The 13,918-nt window shown below is 44.9% G+C and overlaps 2 protein-coding genes across 2 annotated transcripts in view; one reads left to right on the top strand and one right to left on the bottom strand.

Annotated features, from left to right (window-relative positions):
- Positions 1-166: 166 nt before the first annotated feature.
- Positions 167-8,654, bottom strand: wbp2 (WW domain binding protein 2). Its single transcript, XM_080840354.1, has 8 exons — positions 8,512-8,654; positions 7,382-7,490; positions 6,876-7,011; positions 5,472-5,564; positions 4,318-4,467; positions 3,828-3,947; positions 3,454-3,518; positions 167-1,559 (listed from the first exon to the last, which is right to left on the bottom strand). The coding sequence occupies exons 1-8, from the start codon at positions 8,568-8,570 to the stop codon at positions 1,512-1,514; spliced, it is 780 nt and encodes a 259-aa protein (XP_080696480.1). The 5' UTR covers positions 8,571-8,654; the 3' UTR covers positions 167-1,511.
- A 2,069-nt stretch (positions 8,655-10,723) lies between these two features.
- The window catches only part of unc13d (unc-13 homolog D (C. elegans)), a gene marked incomplete at both ends in the record, with an annotated part of 29,535 nt that continues 26,340 nt past the window's right edge, over positions 10,724-13,918 (top strand). The window contains 4 exons of the mRNA XM_080840520.1: positions 10,724-10,786; positions 12,706-12,750; positions 13,278-13,325; positions 13,652-13,699. Of these exons, the coding sequence (XP_080696646.1) occupies positions 10,724-10,786; positions 12,706-12,750; positions 13,278-13,325; positions 13,652-13,699 (204 nt within the window). The remainder of the gene's footprint in view (positions 10,787-12,705; positions 12,751-13,277; positions 13,326-13,651; positions 13,700-13,918) is intronic.

Below are 13,918 nucleotides of genomic sequence, written 5' to 3'. Positions count from 1 at the left end.
CTGACCCTACTCAAGTAGTAAATATAAAGTACTGTAATGTTGCCTCCTGGGAAAAACAGAAAACACAAGATCCACTCTCAGAGTTTGTTGGATGAAAAACAAACAAACAAACAAATAAATAAATAAAGAAATAAACTGCTGTAAGACAAAGACATCCACCAGCGTGTTTCACTTCACACAAGTTTAGTTTATTAAAATCCAAACTGATGCAGAGTTGATGTCACAGTTCAAAACCCATGCTAGACTGGTACAGCTCGACATTCAAGTAAAGTATGTCATGTTGTAGTCATCTTGTATGGAAATAAATAGCGCATATATTATCAATTTTACAATGAGGAGCGAAAGAGAGAGAGAGAGGGGGGGGGGTGGATGGGGAGGGGCGGGCGGGGGGTTAGGTGGGGTTTGGTCGCTGCTGCATAGCGTAGCATTTTTAAAGTGCAAACAGTGGGGTGGCTCCAACTCAGCAGCTGACCCTGGAACTGATCCGCCCCAGATCCGGCACAGAACCGGGACGGATCCGTTGAGACATCAGCAGCTTCCTGGACAGCTTCTGCTTGATTCACAGATCCAGAAACCTTCATACAAGCGACACGACACTGAGGCATTCAGTCAGCATGCTCTACAGCGCACGCACACACACACACACACACACACACACACACACACACACACACCCACACACAGGGTGCAGAGCCAGAGTATGCCCCAGTGCCTTGTCTGCGAGACGCATGCCCAGCGGGGGGAGGGGCCTGTGCGAGGGGGAGGGGCCTGTGTGAGGGGTTCAGTGGGGTAGATGGCTGCTGACTAATCCTCCCAATATGGCTTCCCCCTGCAAACTGATCCAAGATCAGCGTCTCCCTCACAGGATCATAGTCTTTCCCCTCACACCTGCGGTCGTTACTAATAACTTCACACTGGCCTTTTACTATGCATTAGTGCATTGGTCCCAGGCTGCATTTTTCCCCCCCAAGAACTCCTAACAATGCATACAAACGGGCAAACATACAAACAGAACGACAATTAAACACTGACTAGCTGGTTTAGTGTTACTCCAAGTTAGTTTTGATTTGGTAGAAAGCAGTCAGACTTAAATGAAATTAAATGAAATAAAATAATCATCATATACATTCACAAACAGTGAGGCAGGCAGTAAGCTACCGGTCATTCATTCTTCTCAGTCGGACACGGCGACACCTGCATGGCACCTCTACACTGTCTCTGGCCCCACAACAGACTAGCTACCACCACCGCCATCTTTTCTGAGTCATTGCCGCGGCAACAGTAACATTCCGTTCTCATCTGTTCCAGATTCCAAACCACGAGACAAGAGAGAGTGGCACGAGTGAAGCTTAGAGAGAAGCCTGCTTAAGAAACGGATGCAAAAGGAAAGAGGGAGAGAGGGAGAGATGACAGACTCGGCAGCCTGAGGAGAGAGAGAGAGGGGAGAGGACAGTAGCTGGAGTGGCTGGGCGGGCTGGGCTGGGAGAGACTGCAGGCGGCTCAGGCCTACTCTACTGCTTCTTCTTGTCCTCGGGTGGGGAGTAGGGGGGAGGCTTGTCCTGGAAGAAGAACACAAAAATAACACAAACGTTCACTGCTTCAGCCCACCGGTTAATCCCGCAGCACTCACAGCACACAGTGCATGTTCAATGGCTTCTCTGATGCCTGGAATCAGACCCATGACCACAGTGATTCTATACAACGCTGCACATGTGCAAAGACTTCATCAGGACAAGACATAGGACAGGAATATACAGTGTGTATTTACAGAGTATAGCTCAGAGAACAGTACAGTTCTCATACACAGATTAGAAGCGTATACAAAGTATAGCTCACAGTACAGTACTAATATACACAGATGTGTAGCGTATACACACAGTAAAGGGGTCAGTTCAGCTCTGTCCCCAGTGTGTGTGTGTGTGTGTGTCCTGAGAGCTGTAGTAGTTGCGTGTGCGGTGTTGACCTGCTGCCTAGAAAGTGACACCCCGTTCTCAGAGATCAGCAGCAGTGATAGGGAGTGTGTCTGTCAGGGAGTAGTCCACCTCAGATTCTCCACCCTAAGACCACACACTCCAAGACCATTTCCTTCTCTTTATCATCAACACAAATGATTTCCCTTCATCAGTCAATATTGAAACAACGCTGTGCTCTGTGGTCTTAACACACCAGAGATGGATCCCAAAATGGCTCTGCAGTCCACTTGACAAATGAGGCCCTTAGCGCGTGAGTATATGTGAGCGTGCCAGTGTGGTGACTGGTCTAGCGTGCTAGTATCTGTGTGGTGACTGGTCTAGCGTGCTAGTGTCTTTGAGCTGCTAGTGTCTGTGTGGTGACTGGTCTAGCGTGCTAGTATCTGTGTGGTGACTGGTCTAGCGTGCTAGTGTCTGTGAGCTGCTAGTGTCTGTGTGGTGACTGGTTTTGTGGAGGCCTGACTCTCAGCCTCTCTGGCTTCAGGTTAAATGGATGCCGTTTCAGCACACAACGGGTGTCTGGTTAATGACCTCAGTTTTTCCTGCAACCTTAAGTAGTACCTGAGCCTGGAATGGCCTGAGTTGGACCCCTTTCAGGGTTAGGATCAGCTTATTCTTAGGGAGTAGACAACCGGCCTTATCCCTGACTGCACTTATTTCACATTTCCTTAAGATCATACTTCTAGGGAACTTCATATTTAATGTTACAAATATCACACCTTAGATAATATTACCCATGTCTACAAATGAGGCCATTAAAAAGTGACTGACTGAAGAAAAGCGTAAAATAACAGAGGACTTCAGGTAGCCATTTTGGCCAACACCATTTACTGGTGCCAATTTGACCCAACACCATGTACTGGTGCCATTTTGTGCAGGAACTGACAGGCACTGTAAATGTTCCAGGACAAGGTGGTGTGAAAAGGATGCGGCGGTGTGAACGCTGGGTCAGTGACGATGGAGAGGACAAGGTGAGCAGAGACAGTAGGTGGAGAAAACGTTTTGGTGGTGATGACACAGAGGAGGAAGAATGGTAAATGGATTCATGCATATTCTATATAGCACTTACATAACCCAAAGCTCTCAAAGCTTTCAAGATGACATCTTCACATTCATACACACACACCGTTTCTACTCATAAAGCACCCAAAGCTCTCAAGATGACCTCTACCCATTCATACACACACCGTTTCTACTCATAGAGCACCCAAAGCTCTCAAAGCTTTAAAGATGACGTCTACCTATTCATACACACACTGATGGCAGAGACGTCTATCTAAGGTGCTAGCCTGCTCATCTGGAGTGGTTGGGGGTTCAGTGTCTTGCTCAAGGACACTTGGTGAGGAGGAGTCAGAATTGAACTAGCAACTTTTAGATTGCTAAACTCTGACTCATCTGCCTCCTGAACGGCTATCACAAGGAAGGAGAGAGAGATGGAGAAGGGTGCAGCGTGGGTGTGAGGAGCGAAAGGCTGATTGCTCACCTCTGGCAGATAGACATGAGAAGGAGAGCTAGCACTGGCGGCTGCCTCGGCTGCCTTAGCCTCAGCTAGAGGGAGAGGGAGAGAGAGAAAAGGAAACACTGATTTCAAACTGAAAGATACACATACACTCGTACTACTGTTGTAACACATACACTAATACTACTGTTGTAACACATACACTAATACTACTGTTGTAACACATACACTAATGATACTGTTGTAACACATACACTACTACTACTGTTGTAACACATACACTAATGATACTGTTGTAACACATACACTACTATGACACTACTTGTAGTATTCTTGTGAATGTCTATAAACACATACGCTGTGAGTGCTAGGTGTGATGTGGCAGCTCAGGGTCTTACCTGCAGAGGTTTTGGGCAAGTCCAGGCCTTGCGGCGACTGCCCCAGGGGTGCAGAATACGGAGGAGGGGGCATGTAGGCAGCAGGGCCGTCAAACGCTGGGGGGTTAGGATAGAAGCCATCTGCGGGGTAAACACTGATAGATGAGGGGCAAGCAACCGTGCTACATGCTACCATAAAGCGTTCAATGAAATCTACATTCCAGGAATAGAGAATCTATTCTGTCTAAAGTTTAATTATGATGAATAATTCAATTATGAAAATATATACTTCTACATGAATATGTTACATCATCATTGTAAGTCTCGAAAAAGGTTATGTGTAATGTTGACAAACATTACATTATTGTAACATTATTACATTATTTGTGGGGGGAAATGTTACAAGTGTATTTAATAACAATAAATACAACAACAATAATAATAATATTTTGGCTTTGACATAGATGAGAACAGTGTCTCTCTGGAGGGTTAGGGGGGTGTGTGACCGTACCAGGTGGTGGGGGGTTGGGGTAGCTATAGCCAGGAGGGGGCCCCGCTGCATACATCCCATTGGATGGAGGAGGGGGATAAGCGCAGGCCCCGTTAGCCGCCATGAAGGGGCAGTTTCCGAAATTCCCCAGAACTGGCTGTCCTTTGGATGCTGTAGTGTGTGGGTAAGGTGACCCAAAGTGGAAAGACACATGGTAAGAGTTAAAATGACATTACAGTCCATTCTCTTACAACAATACTGGAATTCCCCATTCAATGCAAGAAAAACACTAAATCAAATCCTCAAAATGCGAAAACAAATCCTCAAATCAAAATAAATCACTCGGCAGTTAAAAAACGCAATTTGATCCTGGATTTCTCTCAACTCTGAGATAATCATTCACCATGGTAGTCTGGACTGAGTTTGGTCTGAGTTCTGCCCCTGACCTGCTTTGGTCAATAGTTTCTTTTGAGTTGGACTTTCCATGGAGGTATTATATAGACCTGGAGAGAGAGAGGAAGTACCACCCCCAATCATTTCAATAGCTGATGCTTTGCTAGCGACTTCATTCATTTCAACAGCAGATGCTATGCTAGCTACTTCATTCATTTCGATGGCTGATGCTATGCTAGCTACTTCATTCATTTCAACAGCAGATGCTATGCTAGCTACTTCATTCATTTCAATAGCAGATGCTATGCTAGCTACTTCAACCCAGGAAGCACCAAGTTGAGCGCTGCCATCTTTATCAATGTCGTACTATGGGCAAAGAGGCTCTTCATAGGCTTTCCGTAGAAATGGTGCCAAAAGTAAGCATTCATGGTCCGACTTTTTTTTAAGATTTGAAAGATTTTTTAAAGAGTCAATTTTGATGCTAACCCTCCCAATCCTGACCCCTGGGACTTTCCAAGCCAAACCCAAGTCTCAAGGCAGTTTCTAAGGACATGGTGTAGTACCTATGAGTCCAGCAGGTGGCAGTATACCCAAACCACATCACTGATGCCCAGTGTCTCCTATAAGACTCTTTCTTCCATCTAGGAGACAGGGGTGTGCTTTAACAAGAAGCTGACTGTCCTATGCACAACTGGGCAACTCAGCCCCACAGGCCACTCAGGAAACGAAATAAGAATTAAACAAAAACACCATTCACAGGAAAGCGGCGGTCATCCTCCTACCCTGGTTGGCCACGTGCAGCATGTGCTGGCCAAACTCGATGGCTCCGCCTGCGTTGAAGATCAGCTTGAAGTTTGCAGTGCCTTCCCAGCCTCCTGGACAAGACCAAACACATCAAACACAGATAGATGTAACATTAGAGAAGTTTGCAGTGCCTTCCCAGCCTCCTGGACCAGACCAAACACATCAAACACAAATCAGTGCCTTCCCAGCCTCCTGGACCAGACCAAACACATCAAACACAAATCAGTGCCTTCCCAGCCTCCTGGACCAGACCAAACACATCAAACACAGATCAGTGCCTTCCCAGCCTCCTGGACAAGATCAAACACAGACCAGTGTAACATAAGAGACAGACACAGGATATAAACCCATCACATCTGCAGCTCTACCCATTCAAATTCGTGTGATTAAGTAGTTGATGGGTGAGATGGGAACTTGGCTGTGCAAACATTCATTACTGAGAGTCCATAAGAAAGTCACTGCATGAATATGATTAATGTGGGTAACAGTCAGAGCTACCGCTCACCATTCTGCTGAAAGCTTGTTGATATTTGAGCTCAAAAATGTACAGGAATAGTGTATGGTTTGGTAGGAATATGTGTGAATATACATTTGGCTTGGGTCCATACCCTAGGAATATGTGTGAATATACATTTGGCTTGGTCCATACACTAGGAATATGTGTGAATATATATTTTGGCTTGGTCCATACACTAGGAATATGTGTGAATATAATTTTTGGCTTGGTACATACACTAGGAATATGTGTGAATATATATTTTGGCTTGGCCCATACACTAGTAATATGTGTGAATATATATTTTGGCTTGGTCCATACACTATGAATATGTATGAATATACATTTTTGAGCACACACACTGGACAGAAAGCTAGAGGATTGTAAGGAGATTTTTGCTGCAAGTGTAAAGGCTTCTAATCAAGGACTGCACCATAAATACGAGCCCATTTAAAAGTCCTGGGCTGCATTAATCTGATTCATGTGGATGACTGCTAAGGCCTTCCCCGTGTAGAGGCCAGCGCCTGCGCTGATATATTTACTGTCCCAAGCCCACCGCTGCCAAGACACAGCCTCTGGCACAGCTTCTGTCTGGTGACGGGGTTTCACAAGATCCGTTAGATGGGACACATTGTGCAAGCTCTCAGAGGTGTGAAGTCACATGACGCACCAGGGGAGGAGGCTGTGCTGCATGGTTGTGTGTTATGGGGTCTGATAAAGGAGCAACGCTGGCAAGGAAATAATCATTCCTACTTTGTCTTATTGTGTGTGTGTGTGTGTGTGTGTGTGTGTTTGTGTGTCTGTGTGTGTGGTGAGTGTGTGTGTGTGTGTGTGAGCCAGTGTGTGTGTGTGTGTGTGTGTGTGTGTGTGTGTGTGTGTATCTCACCCCCTGGTTCTGCGCTGACTGTCGCCTTGATGTAATTAGCTCCCAGTACAGGTTGCTTGACCTCACAGCCCTTCATCAGGTAGAAAGGCATCATGAACGACTGCAGGGCCTCTTTGCCTTTCGCCAGGAAGATCACCTGAAGCAAAACACAAACATGAACTGGGATGTAGTGTGTGTGTGTGTGTGTGTGTGTGTGTGTGTGTGTGTGTGTGTGTGTTTGTGTGTTTGTGTGTGTGTGCGTGTATTGCAGGGGTATGGGTGTGTCCCTATGAATGATAACTGCATGTTTATGTGTGTGAGATTGATGAGTGTGTGTTTGTCTGTCTGAGTGCATGTGACTGATGAACCGGTGCTTGTATATGATTAAGAAAGGGCACACCTCAGGAAGAACTGAAACACCCAGCGGTGGTGTTCCATACCCTACACACTCAGCAGTAGGGTTCCATACCCTACACACCCAGCAGTGGGGTTCCATACCCTACACATTTAGCGGTGGTGTTACCTACCCTGTATGGGGTCATGTAGACGCTTCCCTTCCTACTTTTCTTGAAGGCATCAGGGAGACGGTCTGCCTCACAAAAAGACAGCTCCACATTCTCATAGGTCATCAAGATGCTGGAATTAAACACACACATGTTTACTGGTCAATTAGGGAACAACATTAATTGAATTCTATGTAATTAGTCTTAGGACCAATTATTTGTTAAAGAACATGCCAAATACAATTTCAAATATAAACTATGTGTGTCATTTACTTTAGCAAGCCAGTCGTTTCCATGAAACTGTGTACAAAGGCAGATTTGGTACATTTCTGCTGCATGGTATTTGCCAAATAACTGTATGTATAATGACTTAGTAATAACTAGGCTAACAGACAGTGACTCATTTCTTCTTTCGTTTGAACTGAAGCAGCGATATAATTTCTCTGGATCTAATCTAACACATGCCCTCCCATTAGTGGGGATATTCGATTACATAACTCCGAAACATGTTTTTAACCTTAGACAAGCCAGCTATTTACGGCACCTGAAGGGATTTTAGAAAAAGGCCGCTAAGAAGCTTAAGGGGGCAAATGTCCCAGACACACCATTGGTAGACTGGCCAGTTACAAAATGCACCTGCAATGGGTTTACTAATATTAGGTGTACCTTGATGACCTAGCGTTAAATCATGCAGAGAGCTTCGAAAGAGCTCCATATATCAAATACTTCATCAGACTCGTAACTGACACTGACTAATATCTGTAGCTCGCTCAAGATATTTTCTGTGGGTTATAATGAATAAGCAAACTGCATTTTTGACATGGCAGTTTCCAGACAGATAGTGGTTAGTTAGCAAACTGGGTACCTTTGCCTAGCGATACAACTGATAAAGACCTCTTCTAATGTTTAACCAGTTTTATTGACCTAAGTGATTAATACAGATGTGTTGTTAATGAATTCAAATAGTAGTAGATGACAATGTTAACCATTTAGATCCTCCAACTGCAAATTGACTGGTCAAGGAACCGTTAGCTTGGTACCGCTATTTCACAAGCTGGCTAGTAAGTAAACAGATGCTTGCTAGCTACGTCTACGTTAGCTCCAGAGAAGCACATCCTCATGAATTATGGCTTCCTAAAGCTCATTGGCGTTACCTTTCGCTGTTGTTTATGATGATGCCGCCAGATTCTGAGCTGTTCTTATTAAGGGCCATGGTTTGGTGCCCAAAGGTATTTCAAGCTCCGGTAGCAAGTATCTTCAGAGCATACGTCGCAATAAGTGGTCGACTGACGGACTGTTTTGGTCCCAAACCACCGAACGTGACACGCAGATGCACCTGCACTTCCGGTATGAGATCACACCCACCATATGACATCATCTGTTAGCTAACATCGTGGATGTTTCCCGAATGTTCTTTTTATACTACTCACTTATATTCTTACATATTTATTTCATTGTAAACTTGAACCTAAGAAAATAACAATACATCATATGGATTGTAAGAAAACATTTCGAACAAGCTTCAAACAGGTCTGACCACTTTGGCAGTGTAATAATTTCTTCTGTCTTGAACATAATTCAAGATCAGAGACCCTTCCAGTTCTCACGCAATATGCTAACAGATACCGTGTTCATTCACTTTAGAAACAAAATGCCTTTTAATGATGAGTGTTCAAATTCGTGTGAGATGTATGTCATTTGATGGAGGAATAATCTGATGATAGGACTGACTGATTTCTGTCCAGATGCCAGCTAATCAATGCAGCATGGTTCAAGCTGTATGGTAGATGAAGCCTAGATGTTCTCCCGGTATAGGCTAAACTTCTGAGGCCATTAGGATGTGAGGTTATGGAGTAGCAGCGAGGAAATTACATTGACAGTGGACTGAAGATTAGCCTACAACATGCATGTAAAAACCTCAACATACAAAATGTGTGACAAACAAACAAACAAGTAAACACTCTGTCTGCTGTCTCTTAGTAGACGAAAATATATTGTTTAGATGATGAGGCACTATCTAATGCACGCTTAGGTCAGATTTGTTTTTAGTTGATGTGTAGTCTCTGGTTTGCTACTTTCTTTTATTATACAGTTCCTTTGTGCATGTACTCTGGTGATTAAATGTTTTCATAATTGCATAATTTCCCTCCTGTTGCATGGAGGGTGTGCTTGATGTTGGCAGTTCCTCTATCAGAAACAGCTTGTCTGGTGAAATATTTTATGGAATCAAATTATTACTGAGGTAATCCCACAGAAATTACACTTTACTCTAATGCTGAACTCTACCAGCCTGAAATAATGTTTCCTTATATCTGAGGAAATACCACAGAGCGTGTGTGTGTGTGTGTGTGTGTGTGTGTGTGTGTGTGTGTGTGTGTGTACTGACACCTTACTCTCACACTAATCTGACTCTGGTCATATACAGCTCCTCGCCAGATAATGGACAGATCTATGTCTGTATCCGACACCCTTTGGCCTCTGATGCAAATCAGAGAGCAGATTTACATTCACAGCCACTCTGTATCCAATCATGTGCAAAGGCATTAACCACAGATAGCACTGCGATCATCTCTGGCACAGCATACCTGCACTGAGGGACAGGCTTGAGCACTGGGAGGGAAGTTTTCTTTTGAAGGGCTTTATCTCTTGAGAACACAGTCCCACCATGACAGAAGGGATTTACTCTGAGGGCCTGAAGCAGAGACTGAAATATAGCTTCAACATGGGGAGCTGAAACACCAGCGAGATTTTTTTTTCTCTCCAAAAGATCGGAGAGATAGCCTTGCATCGCTGTCCTGTTATATGTAACTGAAGCAGAAGAAGCCGTTGCTCGTCAGCAGGTTCAACATTTTAAACAGGAAGTGGTAAGAAAGGTGGCTTTTATAAATATATATATGTAGTATATACAAGTAAAGTGGGCTAACTCTGAAATGACCTGTGGTCAGGGCTGAACACGCACATCCAGGACAACAGTAGATCTGTCTCTGCAGCGACGGAGACTGACGAAGTAGAATAAGCATTTACAAGTCACAGGTTCAGCTTTTTGTCAGGAAGTACTGACTTCCTCCCCCAACCCCCCCCCCCCCACACACACACACACACTCACACTCTTAAACCACCCTCCCACCCCACCCCATCTACGTTCTTCTATCTGTGTTGGTGGAGGGCTTTTTCAGAAGTCATCTAAGATATTCAAGCAAGCTGAAAGACGTTCCCACTCTCACTCTACGATCAGTATCAGGAGAGTTGCGTGCCGTTTACGTTTCGCCATCAAGACGTATTGATTACTCAGTGGTAATACACCATCAGACCTGATTGGATTTACAGGACAGGGTGACTGTGTGAGGATTGATCTTTGGCTACAGCATGGTGCCAGCAGAAGATGGGGAAACCACAAACAGCAACACACTTCTGTGCCCTCCCGAGCAGGCAAGTCAACAGCATTTACATCAGAGGTCACCATGTGGACGTTTCATCGGTGCCAGGCAAAAAGTCTTACATTTAATGACAATCATGTGTGTGTAAGATGGCAGCTCTTGTGTTTTGTCAAATAATTTCCCTTTGATAATGAGTTGTCTTAGCAACGAGACCCAGAACTGTTTCCTCTGAAAACTGCAACGAATAGCATTGAAACATGGCACAGTGCACTGTATTTGTTATAATGGCCTTCAGTATTACACTTGTTCTCTGTGACTTTAAAAGAGGATCTGAAAAGGGGCCAAATCGCCAAATGTGACCATTTCAGTTTCACTTCAGTTTAGACTTTTAAATGATGATGAGTAGGGGGTGCAGGTAGGGGTACGGGTGGGTATGAGGGTTCCCCCCTATAGCAGGTAACTCGGTACTCTGAGACAGATATGGGCTGTCTCTGGGAGAGCCATGTCTCTCTGAAACGTTGCTTTGCGTTGGGCACTTCAGATGGCCTTCAACGAGGAAGTGGCACAGTGCAGCTCCACGCAGTCCTTGCATTTGCATATCTCTTCCGTGTTTGTCCAGTCGTCTGTGAGCCCTGTGGAGTTGGTGGTATCTTAGGACACTCTTGTCTCTTCTGTGTCAGTGGTATGTTAGGACACTTATGTCTCTTCTGTGGCAGTGGTATGTAAGGACACTAATGTCTCTTCTGTGTCAGTGGTATGTTAGGACACTAATGTCTCTTCTGTGGCAGTGGTATGTTAGGACACTAATGTCTCTTCTGTGGCAGTGGTATGTTAGGATACTCATGTCTCTTCTGTGTCAGTGGTATGTAAGGACACTAATGTCTCTTCTGTGTCAGTGGTATGTTAGGACACTAATGTCTCTTCTGTGGCAGTGGTATGTTAGGATACTCATGTCTCTTCTGTGGCAGTGGTATGTTAGGATACTCATGTCTCTTCTGTGTCAGTGGTATGTAAGGACACTAATGTCTCTTCTGTGTCAGTGGTATGTTAGGACACTAATGTCTCTTCTGTGGCAGTGGTATGTTAGGATACTCATGTCTCTTCTGTGTCAGTGGTATGTTAGGACACTAATGTCTCTTCTGTGTCAGTGGTATGTTAGGACACTCATGTCTCTTCTGTGTCAGTGGTATGTTAGGACACTAATGTCTCTTCTGTGTCAGTGGTATGTAAGGACACTAATGTCTCTTCTGTGTTTGTCCTGTCGTCTGTGAGCCCTGTGGTGTCGGTGGTATGTTAGGACACTCATGTGTCGTCTGTGAGCCCTGTGGTGTCGGTGGTATGTTAGGACACTAATGTCTCTAAGCAGAGAAGCATGCTATCTCATATCTAATCCATAGCAAAAAACCCTGCTTGGACAACTGTAGCATTGTAAATCCACTACCCCTAACCTACACCAAATTAGCATATTCACCCATATTTACTCGCACTTGTATTTCTATCTCAGACTTCCAGAACTGTGTCTGGTCTGTGGGCCACAGATGCAGTTTGTGGTCATGCTATGAGTCCCTCTATTTATGGCTAATGCCCTAAAATGAATTAATACATGTGAAACCGGTTAAGAAATCAGGTCAGCAGCCTTAGCAGTTAGTAGGCTGTCTATCACCGCAAACTGGAGCCACATTTCCATGTAACTGAGACAGTACCACCAGTTAGTACCAGTGTCATCTCTCCCCCCCCCTCTCTCCCTGTCTTTCCCTCTCTCTCCCCCCCCCCCCCCCCTCTCTCTCCCTGTCTTTCTCTCTCTCCCTCTTTGACCAAAGCAGCAAGAGAGATACTGATTGGTGGCTTCATGAAGCCAATTTCCCTGCGTAAAAGTGTATGTGCGTGTGTAGTCATAACGTACCGTGCTTTTTAGGGAAAGGGCGTAGATCACAGAATTGACATGTCCATTCCTTGTCATCGCTCACACAGGGGCACGGTGCAGGCCGTGGATCCACCAGGAACCGCCAGAGACAGGTACACACACCAGACGGTACACACACACCAGACGGTACACACACCAGACGGATCCTCCACTTCCTGCCCTTTCCTCTCTCTTCTTTTCTCTGCTTCCCTTCTCTTCATTTAATCTTCTCTGCCTCATCTTCTCCTCTCCTCTACTTTCTTCTCCTCTCCTCTCCTCTACTTTCTTCTCTTCTCCTCTCCTCTACTTTCTTCTCCTCTCCTCTCCTCTACTTTCTTCTCCTCTCCTCTCCTCTACTTTCTTCTCCTCTCCTCTCCTCTCCTCTCCTCTGCTTTCTTCTCCCCTCCTCTCCACTCTTCTACTTTCCTCTCCTCTCCGCTTCTCTCCTCTCCTCTCCTCTCTTCTGCCCCATCTTCTCCTCTCCGCTGCTTTCTTTTCCTCTCCTCTCTTCTGCTTTCTTCTCCTCTCCTCTCCTCTGCTTTCTTCTCCTCTCCTCTCCTCTCCTCTGCCTTCTTCTCCTCTCTTGTCAGTTGCCATCTTCCCCAGTGTGATGCACATCTGTGTTGTTTTGATCCTGTAGGGTTCTCCTGCCCGTAGACTAGCTATGACCAGGAAGAAGGATAAGAGGGTAAGTCCTCTGATCATGGGGTGTTGTGGGAAATTAGAACAATATTAAGTTCTCATGAAGCCAAATTATAATTAAGGCCACCTTTCCAGTGCGCTTCTATACCATGTTTCTTGACTTTGGATTTACTGACCGTGTACGTGTTTTGTAACCTTATTGCACAAGTCATGCTCACAGTGGAGTACTGTCAGCTCTTATTGGAGATGTGTTATATGGCATTAGAGTATAGAGGTGTGTTATATGTTATTAGAGTACAGACGTGTGTTATAAGGCATTAGAGTGTAAGTGTGTGTACAGTAGTGTTTTATATGGCATCTTGCTCTCCGCAGAGATCAGAAAATCCTGAGGAGAACCAGCGGCGACAAAAGGAACTGGAGGTGAACATCCCATTGGATAACTCCTCAGCCTATTGCATCTCTGTTTTAACATCCTATTGGATAACTCCTCAGCCTATTGCATCTCTGTTTTAACATCCTATTGGATAACTCCTCAGCCTGTATTATCTCTGTTTTAACATCCTATTGGATAACTCCTCAGCCTATTGCATCTCTGTTTTAACATCCTATTAGATAATTTCTCAGCCTATATCATCTCTG

Source organism: Sprattus sprattus, assembly GCF_963457725.1.
Source record: "Sprattus sprattus genome assembly, chromosome: 6".
Classification (NCBI taxonomy): domain Eukaryota; kingdom Metazoa; phylum Chordata; class Actinopteri; order Clupeiformes; family Clupeidae; genus Sprattus; species Sprattus sprattus.
This window is presented reverse-complemented; position numbering and strand designations above follow the sequence as displayed.